Here is a 21155-nt window from a genome sequence, read left to right on the forward strand (position 1 = left end):
TCCGGGCGCTGCCTCCCGCCGGCCGTTGGGGCCGGGGCCGCGCGCCCATTGGCGGGTTCGAAGCGCGGCTGCGCGGGGGCGGGGTGGGGGCGGCCGCGCGCGCGCTCCCCTCAGCCGCCGCCGTCGCTGTGGAGACGGGCGGGGGCGCGCGGGGGGGGCCGCGGCCTGCGGCGGAGCCCGGCTGAGGTGAGGCGAAAGGAGGGGGGGGCTGGGCCGGGCCCCCGGTGTTGGTGGCGGGGCTGCGGGCTGGGGAGCGCGGCGGGGGCGCGGGGCCGCCTGAGGCACCGGGGGCAGCCGGCCTGAGCCTCCGGCACCGCGCCGCGTCTGTGGCTGTGGGGCGGGCAGCGAGCGGCCCCTCGGGCACCGCCACGGCCCCCGCGGCCCTCCCGGCTCGGCCAGGCCTCGTCGCAACGCTGCTGATCGCCGGGGAGCGGCGTTCACAAGAAATCAGCAATAAGAAATAAGTAACTAAAGGCTGCCTGGCCGCGGTCCTGACTATTGAGCATGAGATGTTTTTTTTCGCTCTGGCACAATCTTCTCATGATCCCTTTGGTTTTGCTTACAACAGGATCATTTTTAGCTTCTGCTTTTCCGCTTCTTTAATTTAACAGCAAAGGTGTTGGTATGTTTTTCTTGCTCTCATTCATAGTTCTTGTAGCTGTCCTGCGGTCAGTTTCACCTTCCACGTCCATGCCCGGATCTGGTAACTATGGTTTTGGTTTTAGTAGTCTCTAGCGTTAACATCTCAATGAAGTTGTTTGTGTTCAAGGAGTGGGTGCTGATCTTAGGGCCTTCAGAAAGATTAACCTGCTCTGGCTGTTACTGGTCCCTGAATGAAAGAATAGCAAGCTTCCAGGAGAAGGAAAAAGCCTGCAACTTCCATTTAGGTGTTTAAGAATGAGTCAGCTAGGCAAATGATTACATCAAAAAAGGAAGCAAATAGTGGAAAATACAGGAAAAAAGTGGAAAAGCTGGTAAGAGATGGTCTGAGACATACATAGTATTGAACAGATGATTAACGTCAAGTTGCCTCCTAGGACTTGAATCTGATTGTTTAAAAAGTAGGGATCCTGTTCAGATCATAAAACTTCTGTGTAATTTGAACCTTTTACTGATAAGAAGGAGAAATGTTCACACAGCAGAGTTATGGGGAAGAAAATTATGGGGAAGAAAATCGTACATGACCTACCTAAGCTTCTCTAAGTCTTCTTTTATTTCTTTGCACCACGTTTTTTTCCTACTGTTGTCTTGCTGTTCAGGATATTGTTCCAGGCAAGCAACACTTTGGAGGCTGTATCTTACCTGGCAATCGTTGGCTGCTACTGGACAGCATACAGTGTCGTGACCAAGAGTATCTGTGTGACAATGTGAAAATATAGTTAGATAAATCCGTGGGCAACAGAGGCAAAAAGAGGCCAGTTCAACATCTGTCACACAGACTGAAAAAATGGATTTGAACAGCTCCTAAAAAGACCTGCACCTGCATCCCAAATGTCGGGATAAATATGCAAAGCAATTTGCAACTTGGCACCTCAACACATATTTTTTTCCTTAAATCTGCATAGGCGTTGTGCCATAAATAAACAGTACCTGTGTCTATAAAAAGCAAACGATTGGAAAAACAGCACCTGCTCTTCTTTCTGTGCTATGTGTTCATCCGCACCTAGGCTGTAGCTGCACATTGTTCAGCTGTAGGCTCAGAGGTGAGGAATGTTAATACTTGCTCTTGGTCCTTGCAAACTAGGGGACACAGGTGATGCACCAAGCGATGCTGGTGGCAGTAAGCAATCAGGAATCATTTCAGTTGTGTAACACAGCTGCTGTAAGAGCTACACCTGCTCCTTGCAGGATAAACTCTTGCTGGGGTGGCAATTAGTTCTTTATGCTGAATGCTTGCTTAATCTCTGAATGAGCATGAAATAGGAAATTTGATACATCACTTCTGTTCCTTCACCTGTACATGCTAGTGTGTTTTATTGCCTGTGATTCTATAGAAAGACTTTTTTTTTTTTTTTGATTTATCAGATCTTAAGATTGATTTTTTCCTCTCTTTGCAAGGTGCTTGTGCAGTCTCAGTCTGGCTTCTTTCTTTACTTCCCAGGATCTCTTATTAACAGATGTTACAGGCCAAGAAGGAGCTGAGCTAAGTGGAACACTTTGTTGGAAAGATTTGCGATAAACATGCTCCATCAGCTTAAGCACAATATTTACAACATTTTGCGTTGAACTTTTCCCATCTGGTGTTCTATTGCATCTTATAACGTGCTCCATTTACCAAACTGAAGGTATTTGGATGGCTGAGAAAGAGAAACCCCATTATTTGCATGATGAGCTTGTCCCTGACAAGCAGAAGGAGTGAGATTCAAATTTAAGATCAGGTCGTGGTTACACAACTCGTACCGATTTTGTGGTAATGTGATTTAAAACTTATGTGAGAAGAAGAAAAAGATCACAAGATACTGTTTTCTTGTGAATCGTCATTGAAGGCTGGTGTGGCATTTAAGTGCTTGAAAACTGTGAATCTCATCTCCTGTTTTGGGATGCTTGGAAAGGAGGTTGCTGGCAGCACAATATTTTTCAGTCTGGGAATGACAATGTGTAAAAACTTAGAACTCATTATTCCAATCAAAAATAAAAATAAAGGAATCCTAATAACTTGATGTATCAAATACATAAAAAAAAAAAAAAAGCTATTTAGATTTTGCTATTTTGCTCTTTTTTTTAATGCACAGAGGATGTTACTCTAGCATATTGCATCTGAAATCTTAATCTTATTGCATTTAGAATGAGCTCCCAGTTGCCTGATTAGATTTATTATAGGGATGTAGGGATATTAGTTATGTTGTGCTGCAGGCACTTTGTGCGCTCTTCCTTTCGTATTTTGTCTTGGTGCGGGATTGCCTTACTTCAGAGTTTAAATGGATGGCTTACGTAAACTATTTGCAGAACTGTCCGTATAATAAAAATGCTTGTGGTTACGTGCGTTAGCTACACCCGGTTCTTTAGCTTGCACACTAGGCAGCAATTACAGACATTAAGTAGCACGCTGATTTCCAGCTAAATATTAATTCTTTTCTGTTCTGAGAGCTGCTCTGTGAGAGAGGCACTGAGAAGTCCGCCTTTGCACTTGGATATTTCATGTACTTGGGTATCAGTCTGGTATCATGTGCATTTGCTGCTGCTTTGTGTTACTCTATGTAGTGGAAATCTGTGTGATAGTTTTGGTTGTTTTTGTCACCAGTACATGCTTAGCCTGTAAGTCAGGATAGGGCCTGCATCGCTGCCAGGTGCCTGAAGTATTTCTTTTCACAAACCTGTAGGACCGAGTGCTGCCTGGCAGGGCACCTCCTCGTGCTGGAGCTAATGGAGCTGCCCTGCAACTGTGACAGTGCTCTGCTGAGCATGCTAGCAATGAGGATATGTGGGGCTTTGCCACTTATGTATTGCATCACTCTCCTAAGTTTCTGGCATTTCTTTCTGTGCTTAATTAATGATTCCATTATAGGGAATGTATTTACGCTTCTGATTGCTGGGTGAAAATAGGGCATTTAGGGTTGAGCAGAGCTCCCAGATTCTTGCCAGATATTTGCAAGTTCCTTAATTGATTTTTTTTTTCCCTCCTTTGGTTTCATGTATAATGTACTTTTCTCTTGTTTCAAAGCATATATATATGCAGCTTTTATTTATGGCTTGGGTGTTTTGTGTGGAAGGAAAAGAAAATAACCCTTAAGAATGCGGGCGAGTTTCCTTCTGACTCACAGTGGGAAGATGCTTCTGGAATCAGTTATCATGGTTGTTGGGAATAGTTTTTTTATGATCTGGCAGAAATAACGTGTGTCATTAAGACTCTGCGTGTCTTTTAGGCTGATAATTGTGAGTAATGTTGAAAGTAATGCTAAGCAATGCCAACTTGTTAAGGGAGACGCTTGCACAACCCTGTAACGGCAGAGAGAAAAAACGAACAAAACGCATGTGTAGAGTTTAAAGGGCTTGCCATATTGAAGCCCCAAACTCTGCTCAACTAGGTACTCCGCAAACATGGAAGAAAAAAATCCTACTCCTCATCTGCAGAATAAGTGGAAAATATATACAGATAACAGTAGAGGGCATACAGAAATGCTCCGACACATCTGTTTGCCTTTACCATGATATTGTATAAGGCAGGCTGGCTGGAGTGGTAGGCCAAAAAGAGTCGTGAGGGGAGGAGGAGGACTGAGTGCACATAAAAGGGCACTGAAGCAACGAGCTTTTGCTAACCTTGTATACAACCCGCCATGCAGCAAGCCCAGTTGGGTTTAGGTAACCAAAGAACATAAAAATTAGATCAAGCCTTTTTAGAAACAGGGCAATAAAGTAATTCTCTCTGTTGTTACCATGCTGAAAGGGTTGTTAGGCACTGGAACAGGCTGCCCAGGGAAGTGGTGGAGTCACCATCCCTGGAAGTCTTTAAAAGACGTTTAGATGTAGAGCTTAGGGATATGGTTTAGTGGGGACTGTTAGTGTTAGGTCAGAGGTTGGACTCGATGATCTTGAGGTCTCTTCCAACCTAGAAATTCTGTGATTCATGCTTACCATAATGCAGCACTGTGTTAGCAGTTCGGGAGCAGGTGTTGGTGCTGGAGCTGCGCTCTCAAGCAGTGAATTCAAGCCCATGCTGTCGTTTTCAGCTGTGGATGCAGCGAGATCCTCACTGCTCTGTGAGCAAAATTGGTCTCCAATATACTCACCACCTATTAGGTTTCTTTTGGTTGGTTTGTTTGTGTATTTTTTTAGCATTTTAAGACTGGAAGGGATCTTACTGCCAGGATTGTTTTAGGATTGTCTGCAGTATTCAGTAATGTGACTTGGTTTCATAGGGCCCGATATTTATAAGTCAGCAAGTATAATTGGGGCGGAGGAGGAAGCATCTGAATGAGGCACACTGTATACTGGTATTAATTTATTTACAGCTTGTCTGGTGTGCCTGATAGCATGGGATGTGCTAGGCTGGGTCTTGCCCATGCTCTGCAGGAATTACAAGCTCTGCAGAATGCCCTTTGTCGGACTAGCACCTAGGTGGGGTGGTTGTTGACGAACCTCCGCTTTCCTGTGCAGTCTGTCGGGTGCAGCCCGCTTGTGTCGGACTAGAGCGCTGCTCATCTCGCGTGCTTCGAAGCCAGTCCTTTCACAGAAGCCCCGTGGTTTATTCTGAGGGTATCTGCTCCATGTGGAAATCCACCTGGAGAAAGAAGCCAGTATATCAGAGCAGGGATTGCTGCACGGCATAGCTCACCCTGAATAAAACCTCAAATTCACTTCACCAGTGAAGGTGGTTTCTGTTTGCTGTTAGCTTATCAGCTGTTGAGCTTGTGTCAAAAGTCGTGCAGAGAGGAATATAAAATTCAGCTTCCAAGAGTCACCACGCTGGTCATCTTCTTACAGCGTTCCTCGTATCTGCCTGTCCCACTTGCACCACTTGTATCTGCTGTGCTCAAGGTTTGCAAAACCTAGCCCATGTCCCAACATGTTGCACGGTTATTTTAAGGCTTGTTCAGAGGGGAATGTTTCTTACTGCACAAACACTGTGGACCATGCTGTTTTCTGTGCAAATACAATATTAAACTTGATATAGTTTTTTTTGGCTTATTTGTGTTAGCTCAGGTGATTTTTAAAAATATCCTTGGGCAACACTGAAGACTGAAATTTTGGTTTGTCTGGTTCTGGTTGTGGTTTTGGTGTTCCTGGTCTTACTATTTATGTTTATATGCTGCTTTATAATTTCAGCGTCTGGAGTCAAGCTACTCTCTGTATTTCGGTAACACAGCTGTCACTACATTTTTTTGTTGCTTAGTCTCTTTTTCTCCATAAGGGCTGCAAAACTCTTCTTTATTTTCAAGTAATCCATTACAAGCTTTTTTTTTTTTTTTTCTTTCCCACCCCTGCCTGTCTCTGAAAGGAAATTCAAACTTAGTTCAACCTTGGAAAATTCGCCTCAATCTCGAAACAGCAAACCTCTGTAGCTAGTTTATGTACAGAAATAGAATTTGTGTGATTGGACTGCCTCAATCTGTACTTTCCTTTCCCCTGGTAACTTATATCTCTCAGGCAGTGATGACTTCATTTGGCAGATGCTCCTTCCCTATAGCTTTGTGAAAATAGCAGATGGATGGGGAAGGCATGACTCGGTTGCTTCCTTTAGGGAAAGGCAGGCAGAAGTGAACTGTGAAATTCTCCTAGCCAGCCGCCGGGTGCCCAGCCAGCAGCAGTAGGTGAGCACGGAAATGTCCTCGCATCGTCTGACAGCTCCGCAGGGGAAAGTTCGGGCTCAGGGAGACCGTGGGGTGAGGGAAAGAGCCAATGAAGCTGCAGGCATTTACTGAGTTAGGGAAATGCAGGGGAAAAAAACATCTCCCTCTGCATCTGCCTTGTGATTACCAGCTGATGCTGAGAGAGCTTTTACTGATGGTTTGATTTAGAGATCCTTTACCTGTTTGTTGACGGGATGGATAAGCCTCTGTGGCTCACCGTTTTCTTCTTTATTAGAAGGAGTTTATTAGAGTGCCTATTTTGTCAGTTGGGGGTATGAACTCTGCCACTTTGCCTACTATCTGCCTTGCTGTATTTCATTTTTGTTTGTTTGTTCGATGTTTTGCTGTTGTGTAGCTGTGAACACTAGTTCAGTTAATTTTCCACTTCTCAAGGAAGCCCACTCTTTTCTCTGTGCTTTTCTCACCCATTTTAAAATGGCAAAAGGGGCTAGGACTTCTTGCATTTGTTAGCTGGAGTAGTAAAATTGGGCATTTTCCAGTTGTATGTGCAACTACAATATGGCAGTCATGCTTGCATGAAAGGCAGCTCTTTTAGGTGTATAGGAATTTTTCATTGCTTCAGATTGTGGAGAGAATAAATGTAAAGCTTTTGCTTCGCACTAATGCAGAGGTTTCCTAGTAATCACAAGTGCTTTTCTCATGCTGTATGAAGCTTTAATTAAAAACAAGTTTAGGAGAAACTCTCACTGTGAGAGACGCAGATATGGTAGGACTTTTCCCAGCTTCCCTGAACTCCTGATGCTGTGCTGCTCAAGTACGGCGCCCTCAGAGGTGCTGATCTCCAGCTCTGGAGGGCTGGATTATAGAGGAGATACGTGAAGTCACCGTGCTTCAACTGAAAGAGCCAGGCTCAGTTTGCTGAAGTGTGATCCTCCAAGGCCAGCTTACACCTGAAATCGTGTCTGCAAAAGGCTTCATTGATACCTGCCTCCTTAATTTTTAATCCGTCACTCTAAATAATGTGCTTTAGGTTTGTTTCTGATTGCCTGTTGGTGTGGTTGATACAAATTATTAATTACCATTACAGAGCAAATGGACAAACAATTTGCCACAGCCATTATTTCCTGAGCCCCACCAGTTGCCCAAGCACACACCTGTTGGTCGGTGGCACGCTGTAGGGTACGTGAGGGTGGCCATCAGCCGAACAAACTTTCAATTCCCTGCTATTGCTGAGCACCAGGACTGCTCATGGGTGACTTAGAGCTGTCTCCTGGTGTGAGTGCTCTGGACAGGCTTCCAGAGGGTGAATAGCAGTAATGCAGTCTTCCCAGGACGTGGGCTGTAATGGTATTAAAATGTATGTGTCACACTTCGTAATTGCAAAAACATGCCCACACCCACGTGTTGATGGCAAGTAACTCTGCTGCGGAGCATGGAAGGGCAGAGGTGTTTGACGGGAGGAAGGTGGATGGGCGGTCTGAAGGATGCTCTTGAGGAGGAGGAGGATGGGAAGCACAAATCTTCATTCCTGGCACTTGATAAAGCTCATGAGAGGAAAAGCACTGCCTGCACTGACAGTTAAAGACGGACGCATTTTCTTCTGGTGACAGCTTTAAATCTGAGTTCTGCTCTTACTTTGTGACATCTCCGCCATCTCTTGATGAAATATGCATTTGTGAGTTACACAACTCTGCATTTACGTGCAAAGGAAGGTAACGTTAGTGCTGAGCAATAAATATGTCAACTCTTTTACTAAAAATATACTTTAAAGTGGGTAAACTTTTTGAATAGAGGTGTTTTTTGTTTGCTTTTTTTTTTTGTAAATTACTTTCCCTGCCAGCCTAAACGCGTCTGACTTCTGAGTACTGGCTGCTGTGATCCCTTTGAAGCCGAGTTTGGAGCTCATATGACAACGTTGTGGCGTTCTGGAATGTGAAGCCAATGGAAAAAAAAAAAAAAGCAAAACAAAAAAATCCCTTTTGAGGAAGGAGGGGAAGGGGAATAGGGCTTAAACATCTGCTGGCTTCTGTGCTCCTCATGTTCAAGGCGGGATGAGCTCCAGAACAGCTCATCTCTAGGTGGGATTGTGTCAGCCTGTTCTGACTCCGGGGAAGCTGCATGGTCTCAACAGGGCTGTTTGCATGTGAAGCAGTTTGTGATTTGCTTCCTACTATGCCTTTCACCCTGCAGCTTTCATCCTTTAAGCCTTTTACTTGGAATCGAATGAGGCCAAGGAGTACTAACAAAGATAAATGACTCCAAGTTTCCAGCAGAAAAGAGAGCGTTGTTTTTCATTAAACCTTCCTGCTTTCTTGCTTGCCTACGAGAACTGCCGTGTGTATGTAGCAGGTTTTGGCTCCGGGGTTAGCTTCAAGTTGTTGATTGACACTTCCTGCTTGGTGGGAGCAGCGCTCTGCGAGTGGTTATGAGTTATGAACTGACTGTCAGACTTCAAGCCACGCGTCTTGTGTTCCCTTTGCAGAAACGCAGCTGAATGGAACTGAAAGGGCCACAGATGCAAGAACTTGAACATGTTTCTGAAAGCGTGAGATGTGTCTGGCAGTGACTTCCTTACCTTAGTAACAAAGAAGAGTATTTCAACAGGAGCTTAGGATACCTGTGCTCCACCTTGTTAATGTACTGACTGGAATGGTGTTCTGACAGCAGTTCTCCACAGCAGAGCACTTACCTGCTGCAGAACAGCGGTCCCTGCTCTGCTGATAATGCAACTCGATGGAGGAAAGTAATGTGTTGATAAGCATGCGTGAAGATCGCTCCTTCCATGTGCGATACAGGTAAGGCAACTAAATCAGTGTGGGTGCTTGAGTACTGCTAGTGGTAGAGAAGTAAACAAGCAAATAGCTCGGTGTTTCTGTTACCAGTACTAATGAAACTGCAAGCTAAAATGACACCTTCTTTGCTTTTCTTGATTTTTGAGTTACAAAAATTCACTGTTGTTGCACAGCAGATTATACTGGCACAATTACAGGCTTGCCTAATGCTGGAGCTGTGTGCAGCTACAGAATAATGTGTGAGTGTTTGTACCTCGCTGTCTTTCTGCCTGGGCTTGTGACAGAATGATACGAGGTGTGATCCCTGCCTGGTAATATGTGCTCTCTCTTTTTAGCTTTTGGGCTGCCTGTGCAAGTGGTTGAGTTCTGCCTGCTGATGTCCTCTCTACTTGTCCCCTTGTTGCTGCTATGAATGATGACTTTTTAGCTGCACTGTCACATAGAGCAGCACCGTTTTCCCTGCCTATAATAGTTATGCTTGACAGATAAAAACTGCTGTGATACTTGGGACTAGAACAGTGCTATTATTGCAAGTCAAGAGATGTGCCATTTCCCTCCCAGAGCTTTTATCATTTTTCTTCTGGAATCCCCTTTGCAGACGTGGGATAGCGTGTTAGCGTTGCAGCCTCGCTCTAATGAGCCAGAACAACAGAAACATTGTGTAGCGCACGGTGTTTGGCTGGCTGGTGTTGGGGAGGGTAAATCTTGCTGCTCATTCAGCAGGAAGGGGCGCGGGAACACTGCAGTGATTGTTCTGAACACAAATGGGAAGCGCGGTTCTTTACGTTCCCCCAGCCTCGCCCCCAGGCAGCTGTGCTTGGGGGCTTTTTCCTGGCTAACTGACAGGAACAAACCACTACCCTTACTTGTACAACAGCACGTGCTGTGGCTTAAAATTAATGCTGGAAAACAGGGAGGTGCTTTGAGAACATTCTCATCCAGCTGTTGTGACAGCGTTGGATTGCTGATGGATTGGCCTTCCTCCACAGAAGCGCAGTGCTGGGTCTGCTCAGCAGCGCACTCAGCAGGAAGAGCTTTTTCGTGCTCAATATGGAAAAAAATGGGCAAATGTAATTTACTTTCTGCTCGTTATTTTGCTAAAAACTTGATGTTGTGGCTTCGACTGCAGGAATCCCTGAGTGTCTGAGCATGACATTTCTGCTGTGCTCAGCATTTCTGGGGTGTAGCAAGCTGGTGCCCCTGCCCATCCCCATGCAACCCCACACGGCCCCGCTCTCCAGTTAAAGCAGGGGCTGCTCAGGTTACCCTTGTGGAAGTAAATGGATGAAGAAAGCGGCATGGCCAGCTGCCTGTTTCAAATTGACAAGCCGAAAATAACTTCTAAAAAGTATGGCAAGCACAGCCAAGGCAAAGTGTCCTACAGCTTTATTCTGTATTTCAGTCCAGGCTTGAATGGTGCTGATTAACAACAAAAATATCCGTGGCCTTATTAAACTGTTCTGTAAGAACTGTAATCTGATGAACATCTAAAAGTCACTGAGGAGTAATCCTTTTAAATTTTTTCAAATATTAAACTTCCCTAAGAAGAAACTGCAAATTAATTCAGTATAGAAATAAGACTTTTATGATGCTTTAATACCTATAATTTCAAAAGATTTGATTTGTTTGTAGTTTAAAATTTAATCCAGGAAAAAACGGATTACTGGGCGAATGTGTATCAGGGGGTGTTTTATTTTTTTTTTATCCCAGGTTCATTGGATTCTCACACTGCTTTTTCTTTCCTACTGGTCTTGTAGTGGAACTGACTTTAAAAGAAACTGGTGGCCCACTCCTAAGGGAAGGGTTTGCTCTGGGTCAGTTTCTTTCTGGGCGAGCTGTTTCTTTCCCCTCACTGCAGGTATCTGACCCATGTAAACTTAGAGCTGACTTCAGCAGCCATAAAAGTGACGGAAGGAAACTATTTGTTGTTCTGATGTGGTTAATCAGAACAGATTAATGACTGAAAATAAAATGCTGATGTTAATAAATTGGACTGATAAGTGATCTGTTGAGTAAATATTTGCAGAACTAATTTGTCTTAGCCTGCTGAGTCCATACACCACCAAAATTTAAAACTTTTTGAAGAGTTTGACTAAGCACAGTGCTGCAGTGGACATGCAGCAGGTTGGTTGGAGTGGTCAGTGCGATACGCTTCTGCACGATGCATAGAAGCAGGGGCAGGAGTGGCGAATGGCGTGGGATCTTTGGCGAGGATTCACTGGCAGTAGCAGTTTTATGCCTCTGAATTAGAGAGGATTTTTTTTTGTTTCTGTGTCCATGTGTTTTGTGTATCCATGTGTCTCACAGCATAGTCATGCGGCAGCTCCCCCCAATAGCAAAAATGTTCAGAAATGCTCTTAGTTGGGACTGAATGGGGTAAAACTATGTTAGTAGTGTTTAGACTGTAATAATCAGTGTAATCTTCTTGCTGTTTTCTGTTGTCTTATTTCCTACCAGTTTTCTTTCTTTTTTGCTAAGATGAGAAACAAGACCAAAAAATAAAACCATACACACACACAAAAAAAAAAAGCATAAGGGAGCCAGGCAAGATGAAGAGCTTAGAGGGAGAGATAAGGATGAGGTAGTTTTACAGATGAGAAATTATTCAGGAGATGCCAGTCTTTCAGAGAACAGGTCGAGGCAACTATAAGCAGAATAATAAAATGAAGCCCTGTAAGAGTATTTCCACAGTAATATCTGGAAGAACCTTATCCTGTTTAGCAGGAACAGAATTTCATTAGAAGTACCCAGATGAATGGGTCTTGTTCTCCTCTTGTCTCTATGGGCTCAATGTATCTTTTGTTTAGCCGTTCGGTATTGAATAAATAAGTAATTCAATTCAGCTCTGGGAACAGAGAAAGTAATTTTATATTCTCCTTGTAACTATTTAATGACTTCCTAAAACATTGATAACCTGGCCCTGTTTAGTCTGCTGACATGCTATTCAGCCATTGGAAATGATGGTTAAAGCAGCCTCTGAGAACAAGAGATGACAGGGTTTTGACTGTAGAATTATGTGCCTCTTTTTAAAATGTTGCATGATTTTCCTAACAGTCTTTCAAGGACTGAAACAAACAAACACCACCTTTTCTGAGTCCACTTCTGTACTTTTTGAAGAAACCTTTGTGCTCTTCAGTGGTAAAAAACAAACAAGCAAACAAAACTAAGTAATTCCAAAGCTTTTATGTAGTGTGAATAAAATATTTATATTGGGTGCAGGCCACTGTAATAAGATGAAAATAAATATTTCATTTTCTCTGTTCATCCCTTTTAGTAGCTTACTTAGACTTTGAAACTGTAGAAGGTCAGTGAGCACAGATCCAGATGGCTGTGTAGCTTTAGTTTGTTGTACAGGTTCTAGCTACCTGCTAATGCAGCCTTTCCAGAGCTGTTCTCAATAGTAATATTACATTTGGAGTTCTTTTATACCCAAGCAATTGCTAATTCTTATTCTCATTTACTTCCTGTAATTCTGGTTGAGTTGACGCCCTGTAAGAACAGCTGATTCTCATCAGCCTGGGTATAAGACTTGGCTTTGTAGCTATTTAGGTTCTGTATGAAACCACAACCAACCACATCTTTCCTTTCTCGAAGTTATATTAAGTCTGGGCTGCAGAGTCGGAAGATTGTTTCAAGTTCCGTGCCAAAACGGTAATGCTGCCTAATGCTGCCTTGGCGTTTGGCTGTCTTTGGAATAATGTGAAATTATTTGAGTGGAGAGGTACCTGAAAATTCCTGCTTCATAGCCTTCTCTGATATTATCTTTGTACCGTTTTAGTCTATACCTTTTCTTAATTGATTTGATGACTGTTGCATCACAAATTGGAAATCATAACAATTCCCTTATGGAACTGGAGCCTGGTACAGCGTTGTGACTATGATGCCATATGCACATTTTCCTGGAAGCTCTAATGTAATCCCTTCAAGCTAAAAATTGCAGGAAATGAATGTGATTGTATAATGCTCTAAATCTTTGCAGGAAGGAGCGCCATATTTCCTAGCCATCACTTTAATTGGACGTGTCAGTTAACATGAGGTGCCCGGAGAGAACCTCTTTGGATAGGATTAAGATTACCCAATGAAGTGTTTTAAATCTTAAACCTTGAGTTGCTGATGGTGTAACATGCTGTACTTAATCATTTCTGCCTTTTTCTGTCTCACATTCAACAAATGCACAATGTAGTGAAAACCAGGTTGTTTGTTCTAGCAACCTAGCAATGCTTTAACTGCTCTGAGAAGTTTCCAAACCTAGAAATACTGCATGTGGTATGGATATCCAACCTGAGAAGCTGGGCCTGGGAAGAACTTCATGCTTGAGTTCTTGTTCGCTGTCTGCATCTTTACCAGGTGCCACGCATACAGTATTTTTAATTGCAAAAGTTAAATATGTCTGTCATCTCACTGTGCTTGAGTTGTGGAATGTCGAAGACCAGCAGGTACGGTACTCTTTTGTGCTAGTAGCTTGTTCTGCTTTCGATCCAAATTCTTCAATTTCTCTTGGAAACTTGGGATTTTTCAAAAATACTTCCTCCTTACTCAGATTTCAGTAGAATGTTGTGTAGATTGTTTTTTTTCTGATTTAGACAAACAAAGAAATGCAAACATTGCGGGTCTGTCACATACTGCATTTCTGTATCTTGACAAAACAGCTGTCTTCTGGTGTTGCTGTTAAAATAGCTGTTGGAGTACTGAGCGTTTGTGATTGCTGCTATTACTGATCTTGCATATGAAGGAAAACTGTTTTAGGGCTAGAATTACAGAAGATCTATTCTTAAAACTAGGTAAATATCAAATAATGATATAACAAAGATATATTAAATCATGCAAAATGTTCTGTTCTGGACTGCAAGCCAAAAAACCAAAACAGTCCATCTTGAAGAAAAATGCAAAACAAGATACAAATTTGCAAGGCTGATGTCCAACATTTTCTGGAAATATAAGTGCACGCTTGTATAACACTTAGAGGATGTCTCTTACTGATTTTCTTTTCAAAAAAAGTCTTCTAGAAAGTAGAATGGTGGCATTTTTGTGAGCTTTTTCAAGTGCATACAGCCTTAAAAAGCTAGAGAACCACATTGCTTCAAGACTAAGACCCTGAGGTTGTCATCTTCATCTTCCTCCTCCCTACCTCCCTCACATCTTAGAACTGGGAAGTAGGAAGTGTTCGTGTATATTCATTAACACTTAATAAAATTTTGCCTTTTGTACACCAAAATTCACAATAGCATAAATGTATATGAATGTGTTTTGGTAGCCACTGTTTTCTATAAGAGCTTCTTTATTCATTGTTCAACATGTAATTTGCAAATTAACTAGTACCTGCTTCTTGCAGCATTTTATACATGTATGGTCACACAGTTATTTGCTGATAATAATCAAAATATTACAATGGCTTCTGAAATTATTGCTGCTCAGTTAAGTAACTGGAATTGATGTGCATTTTGTTAATTAAGTCTACTTTTTTCTTCACACTGTGAGAATTTTTCTAACAGTGACAGTAGGAAATGAAGTGCCAAGTAGTGCTTAGCTACATAGGAAACAGCTTGAGGAAAAGTAATCATGATCTTTGATACACAGGAATATTGAACTTGGAAGATTTTTGTTGTTTGTTTTTAAGACATTTTGCATGTAACTGTGTTATCTTCCTAAAAATCAATTCCACTTTTTTGGGGAAGGAAGAGGTGGAAAGCAGCAAGCAATTGCCTTTTGCTGTAAATACTGCCACATCCATCTGCACCTATGTTTTGCTGTTACAACGCTTATTTTGTTGATTGTTCTGCATCCATAAGCCTACTGATAAAAAGCTAATACTACACAACATTTGTCAAAATCAGTATTTGCCAGTAGTCACAGCAGTCTGAGGTCGTTGTTCTGACATCGCCTGGGCGGAAAATACTCTGCATTTTAGAACCTACAGGTGCTGCTATGTATGGATGAAGCAGACTTCGGATTTTCTCCTCAAGACATAAAAAATTAAATATAAATATATAGTTGAAGCCATTTGTTCTACTGTTATGTAGAACAAATATTTGCTTATCACTACTGAAGTGCCAAGTTAGATTGCAGCCTTCGCTTCATAGCACCATTGATATTAGAGTGTCAAGCTCATTGCTTGTACTGTGGTGCTGACTTCCTGTCCCGAACAAATAGAGAGCCTTGGAGTAAAATACATCTCTTCAGAACTTAGGTTATTGGACAGAGTACTGCATGCAGAATAACAGTTTTCCCTTTTTACTTAAATTGTGCAGGATGGAGGCTTCCTGCCTAGAGCTGGCTTTGGAAGGTGAGCGGCTGTGTAAAGCAGGAGACTGCCGAGCTGGTGTGTCTTTCTTTGAAGCAGCTGTTCAAGTGGGAACTGAAGATTTAAAAACACTCAGTGCTATTTACAGCCAGCTGGGCAATGCCTATTTCTACTTGCATGAATATGCGAAGGCCTTGGAATACCATCACCATGATTTAACTCTTGCAAGGTAATCTGGCTTTAACCATGTTCTCTGTTTGATCCCGTTCTTGCAGGGATGAGCAGTTGGCTGTTTCTTTGCCTACCAAAGCCTGCTATTAACAGTAGATAATGAGCGAAGGAGGTGAGGGCAGGGGGCTGGGGAGTCAGGGAGGTAACTCGATTGCCCTTTAACCTGGGAGCACCATAATCCTGGTACTAACTGAGGCCTCACCGGGTTGTGGGTAATTAAGTAGCTTCTTTAAATCCGCCCTTTCCTGTTTCTAAAATTCAGTCTTTCTGGCCGTCTTGTTTAATAGACAGAGCACATTCATGGTTCTCTATGTAAAACTCACAGTATAATCCTGTGAGGTCTAAAACTACTGTGCATTTCATACACTATTTATGCATCCAACTTTTAATTAGTATGGATCCAATAAAAGACACAAGTACCTAATGTAGAATTTAACCACAGTTTAGGCAAAAATCTGTTCTCCCCACCCCCTTTATCTGTTCAAATACCGTAAGCAGAGAGGTACCTAAATTCACTAAGTGTTCTTGTGGGAACCTGTTTTTTTTTGTTGTGTTTTTCCCCAAATATTCGACACTGAGTGGCTCAAGTGCCCTTCTTCTGCCTTAGGCTTATTTAGAAGCTAGAAATATAATGTTTCCTCTGAGCTTTCTGGGAGACTGGCAGGTCTGATACATCATGTAAGAATGATAGTCAAGTCAAATGCAGAAACAGTTAAAACTATTTGTATAAATTTATATTTGTATTTTTATAAAACTATTTGTAATCCTGGGACAGTCTTTCTGCATAATCCATGTTCTCTTCCTAGGAGAAGTGATGTCTTTTTTCTTTTTTGATTTACAGTAGGTAGATCAATACTGCACAAACAGCACCAACAAAACCAAATGTTTCTGTAACCAGAGTGAGCTGTATTTATGCGAATGCATTTTAGATATAAAATGAACTGAATACACACACAATTTTAATTTCTTTCAGTAAATTCTTTGAATTGTCTGCCATGCATTGATCATGTCCTTGGTTTCAAATTGCACACTGTTTACTGGGTGCTTTTCTGCTGCAATTTTAGGACAATTGGAGATCTACTGGGAGAAGCTAAAGCTAGTGGGAATCTGGGCAATACCTTAAAGGTACTTGGGAACTTTGAAGAAGCTATTGTTTGTTGTCAAAGACATCTGGATATTTCCAGAGAACTTAATGATAAGGTAAGAATTGCTTAGGAATCTGGAAATGAACTCCGAACAAATAAAGGTGAACCTTGTTGTATTGGTAATGAGTGTGCCACCTTTCAGGGGGAATTAAATATTGCATATTGAAATATTCCTTCCTGATTATAAGAATGTCAGATGGCTGTTTGCACCTAGAAGTCTACAGTATCCAGATTCCCAAATATTTTTTAAGTTTAGTTTTTAATGATAATTGGCCTCAACAGTTATTATGTATCTTACAGATCAGAAGGGAATAATGCGCAAAACAATTTGATTGAGGAATGTGACCGGGTGGGAATAATTTGGGCAATGAGAGCATGTGTTGACAAGTAGCTACCAAACCTCTTCTCCCTTCTGTGGCTTGCTCTAATTGCTGTTGTGACACAAGTCTTTGAGGCGTCCTTTTAATACCTTGTTTTTGTTTTAGGTCGGAGAAGCTAGAGCGCTGTATAATCTGGGGAATGTTTATCACTCTAAAGGGAAAAATGTAGCTTGTGCTGGGACTTACGATCCAGGGGAACTTCCAGATGATGTGAAAACTGCTTTACAAAAAGCTGCAGATTATTATGAGTAAGTAGCAGTTTTAAATGTTAGTGATTGAGAGGATATGATTGGTCATCTGGCTTGTTAAAATATTGAGGTTTGTGGTATCATGAACTAATGCACCTGTGATTTTTCCCCCCCCCCTTTAAACAGGAGAGTATGTTATTTTTTGTCAAGCTGCCATTTTCAGCACACCTCTAACTAGCTGGCACGTTCTTTCTGTATGTTAGAATTCAGCATAACTCTTAGAACCAGGCTGAGACGTATTCTGCATCTAACGTAGCTGCTTCACTAGAAATGAGCGTGCCAGCGTAAGAACGCAGTTAAGTTGGATATCTCACAGCAAATGTTTCCTACTCAGTGGAAAACTTGTGTTGCATAAGGGCTATTAAAATAGGACAAGGTAGAATAATCTACTTTTATTTAAATGGGAAAAAGATTTTTTTGTTTAAGTGATTATGAGAAGAACGTAACTTAAAAGTCATGAGTCTTGCTCTTGTCCTCCCTTCCCCCAAAACAGAGAGAACCTGACGATAGTAACAGAGCTGGGTGATAGAGCAGCACAAGGACGTGCCTTTGGAAATCTGGGAAACACACACTACCTTCTGGGCAACTTCAGGAGTGCAGTTTTAGCTCATGAACAGGTACTGCAATGTGCTAGTCAACAATTTTGTTTGTTCTGTGAAATATCACCGGTTGCTACAGATTTTATATACATGTAGGTTTTTGGATATTGTCACAAGCTTTTTAATGCAAGCTTTAGATCTTAAGGGCACAGCCTCAAGTCCAGGCTGTTCTTTTCAAGCATTGTTGGTCTAAAGAACAGATAGGGTGGGAAATCAATGAACATGTGTTTTTGTATGCAAATGTACACTATGAAGTACAAAATGGAGTAATTAATGCAATTCTTTCCCATTTTTAAGCGTCTCCTAATTGCAAAAGAATTTGGTGATAGATCAGCGGAAAGAAGAGCATACAGCAATCTTGGAAATGCCCACATATTCCTGGGAGAATTTGAAACTGCTTCTGAATACTACAAGTTAGTTGACTGTTTATAAATATAGTTTATACCTCTTCTTGTCTAGTTAATTTCTGTTGTGCCTAGTACTATAGCTCACTGTAGAACAGCCATCTCTTCAAAATATACTTAGGAAAGAGCTGCATTTGTTTAAAAAAAAAAAAAAAAAAAAGCAACAAAACCCCACGAACCAACCACCCAGCATTTTTCCCTACGTACTTAACTATTCAGGTTCTTTTAGGGGAGCTAATCTTTCGATGTTTTGTTACTTTAAATATATTCTTCTCAGCACTGTAGACATCTTTTTGTTGAGACACATTTATTCAGCTTTATTCTAGAAACAAGCATTCCTGTCTTAGCAAGTTCTGGAATGATCTGAGTAAGTGTAGTACACTGGAGATGGTTACCTGGCCTAGGTACGCTCATTAGCTGGGGTTGGTGGTGCGTATCAACATGGTTTTACACATTTAGTCCATGGTTGTAATCAAGATGGATTCTTCTTCTTCTCTTAAGATTTTGCAAGATGGTAGTTTGCTAGCAGCTAATTTAGAAGTTGTCATAATTTGTTTAACTTGTGCAACTGATTTTTAGTTGTGCAAATACGCTTTTCAAAACTTTAGTGATTTTTTTTGAGGTAACTGACTTTTGTTTTTTTTTTTTGCAGGAGGACATTACAGCTGGCTCGACAGCTTAAAGATAGAGCTGTGGAAGCACAGGCCTGCTACAGCCTTGGAAACACATACACTTTGCTTCAGGACTATGAAAAAGCAATTGATTATCACTTGAAGCACCTTGTGATTGCTCAGGAATTAAATGATAAGTAAGTCCTAAGAGATTGTTTTATGTATATGACACTTAAACTGAATCCTGTTACTTCTAACTCCACTGTTGTTGTTCTATAAATGACATCTGAATTAACGTGAATTCCCTACAACTTGTTTTCAAATGGAGAGAAAAACTGCTCGTGAAAGGATTGTGGCTAATGAATCTGAGATGAAAGGGGGATTGATGAATGGATGTCTCTGAATCTTCTTATGTTGGTATCATCTTTGTAATGTTAGCATTTTTTCCCATGATTTGCTTACAATAATTTTGCATACCTTCATAAGAATACATCTTCTAATTTTCCACAAATGAAGAAAATAGTAAGGGGTGGGGAAGGGAGAATAATCCAGTAGTAAATAATGCTTATTTTAAAATAATAACTATAATAGTTTTTTTGTAATATTTGGTACACTTACCTTTTTTTTTTTTTTTTTTTTTTTTTTTTTTACAACTCATAAATGCACTTTTTGTAATTCAGGAAGCAAAATTTGTGAAAAACAATGAAGTATGCAATCTGAGGCAAAGTAAGGAGGTTATAAAATGTTCCACGCCTCTAAAACTGAAAATAGTGACTTAAATGTTTGCTGTAAATTTAAAAATTCAAGTTTTGATAAGATTTGTTTGTATTTATGCTTATGCCAGATCACAGTCCTTTAATTACAATACTTAGCGTGTTGGTGGTGGTGGAATGGTTTCTGAAGATAGTCTTAATTGTTCCTGGCACAGTAATCTGGTAATATCACGCACACCCGACCCCTAGCGTTCAGCGAGTATTAGGAGACAGCCTTGAGCATGTTTCTCTTCTGCAGAATCGGTGAAGGAAGAGCGTGCTGGAGTTTAGGGAACGCGTACACGGCGCTGGGAAATCATGACCAGGCTATGCATTTTGCTGAGAGGCACCTGGAGATTTCACGAGAGGTATGATGCTCACGCTTACATACAGTGGTTGCATGGTTTTTGCTCTCACGTAACGCAGTGATGGTACAGAGGTTGTGTCAGTACATGTGATTGTGAGTAATGGAAAGGATATTGGATAATGTCTGAGCTAGTTTATTCAAAGTTATGTCAGCCATACATCACTGCAGTTGCATCCTTAGTTCTAGTGTCACCTCCAGTAACATCAGCATGGGATCCAAGTTATTAGCCTAGCAGAGGTTAGTTTAGGCTTTGGTTTGAACCTTTTAGTTTTTGTGTACTTCATGAAAAAGGTGGTCTCAGTTTTCAGTGAGGAAAACCTTTTTCTCCCAGAAGTCTGGAAGGACAGTGTTTGTATTTACATATGTATATATTTCTTTACAACTGCTTATTTTATTTGGTTTGCAGGTGGGAGATAAAAGTGGAGAACTCACTGCTAGACTTAATCTCTCAGATCTTCAAATGGTTCTTGGATTAAGCTACAGCACAAACAACTCCATGATGTCAGAAAGCCACGTGGTAGATAACAATTTGCATGGTATGTGCTTTTTTCCGAATGCTTTCTAACAGTAAACTTCAAAATGCATCTGTTATTTGCACTGTTTTCTGACTATAGGTGCTTTATATTTTTTCCCCACCAGCAAAAAAAAACCAAACTAGTTGTTTTTTGCAGTATGGGACCTCCTCACCTCCTGCTTTTTTGATGGGTTTATGTTGTGAATCACAGCTTAATGCCTCGTTCCTTCATATGATCCCTCATCTTCAGTTTCTAATTGTTCCTGGGTTTTGTGTTTGGATTTTTTTTCCCTTTTTTTTTAATGTGGGAGATTTGTCTAATACCTGCAAAATTATGTCTTTCTTTTTTTTCTTCTAATTCTTCAATTTCTTCTTTTTGGAACACGGGGTTAGAGTTAAAGCTGGTTCATTTGATGTTCATGATTGAATCTAAGGTCCTTGGCTCTTCTCTGTGTCCCATGAAAGCAGCTTACATACCTGAGATTGGTGTGGTTTTAAAGGCTGCCTTTACTAGTGATTATTTATTCTGCGCTGAGTTCTGGAACTCAGAATTGCTTTATCTTGGATATTTGATGAAAACTGCCACAGCTTTGAAGGTGACACAGTAAGTCTTAATGATAACA

At 41.4% G+C, this 21155-nt stretch overlaps 1 protein-coding gene across 5 annotated transcripts in view; it reads left to right on the forward strand.

Annotated features, from left to right (window-relative positions):
* The window catches only part of GPSM2 (G protein signaling modulator 2), a 25744-nt gene continuing 4589 nt past the window's right edge, over nucleotides 1-21155 (forward strand). Inside the window, exons 1-10 of one of the 5 annotated variants that reach the window (XM_027463670.3) lie at nucleotides 30-186; nucleotides 8731-9043; nucleotides 15289-15510; nucleotides 16577-16712; nucleotides 17143-17285; nucleotides 17779-17902; nucleotides 18182-18297; nucleotides 18941-19096; nucleotides 19911-20019; nucleotides 20425-20554. In XM_027463670.3, coding sequence (XP_027319471.1) covers nucleotides 8982-9043; nucleotides 15289-15510; nucleotides 16577-16712; nucleotides 17143-17285; nucleotides 17779-17902; nucleotides 18182-18297; nucleotides 18941-19096; nucleotides 19911-20019; nucleotides 20425-20554 — 1198 coding nt within the window. In that variant the 5' untranslated portion in view covers nucleotides 30-186; nucleotides 8731-8981. Of the gene's footprint in view, nucleotides 187-247; nucleotides 465-6117; nucleotides 6249-7554; nucleotides 7961-8730; nucleotides 9044-15288; nucleotides 15511-16576; nucleotides 16713-17142; nucleotides 17286-17778; nucleotides 17903-18181; nucleotides 18298-18940; nucleotides 19097-19910; nucleotides 20020-20424; nucleotides 20555-21155 lie in introns of those variants that run through there. The other 4 variants (XM_027463669.3, XM_072041644.1, XM_027463668.3 and 1 more) reach the window with 4 other exon arrangements.

The sequence above is a fragment of the Anas platyrhynchos genome, chromosome 8 (assembly GCF_047663525.1).
Source record: "Anas platyrhynchos isolate ZD024472 breed Pekin duck chromosome 8, IASCAAS_PekinDuck_T2T, whole genome shotgun sequence".
In the NCBI taxonomy this organism is placed as follows: domain Eukaryota; kingdom Metazoa; phylum Chordata; class Aves; order Anseriformes; family Anatidae; genus Anas; species Anas platyrhynchos.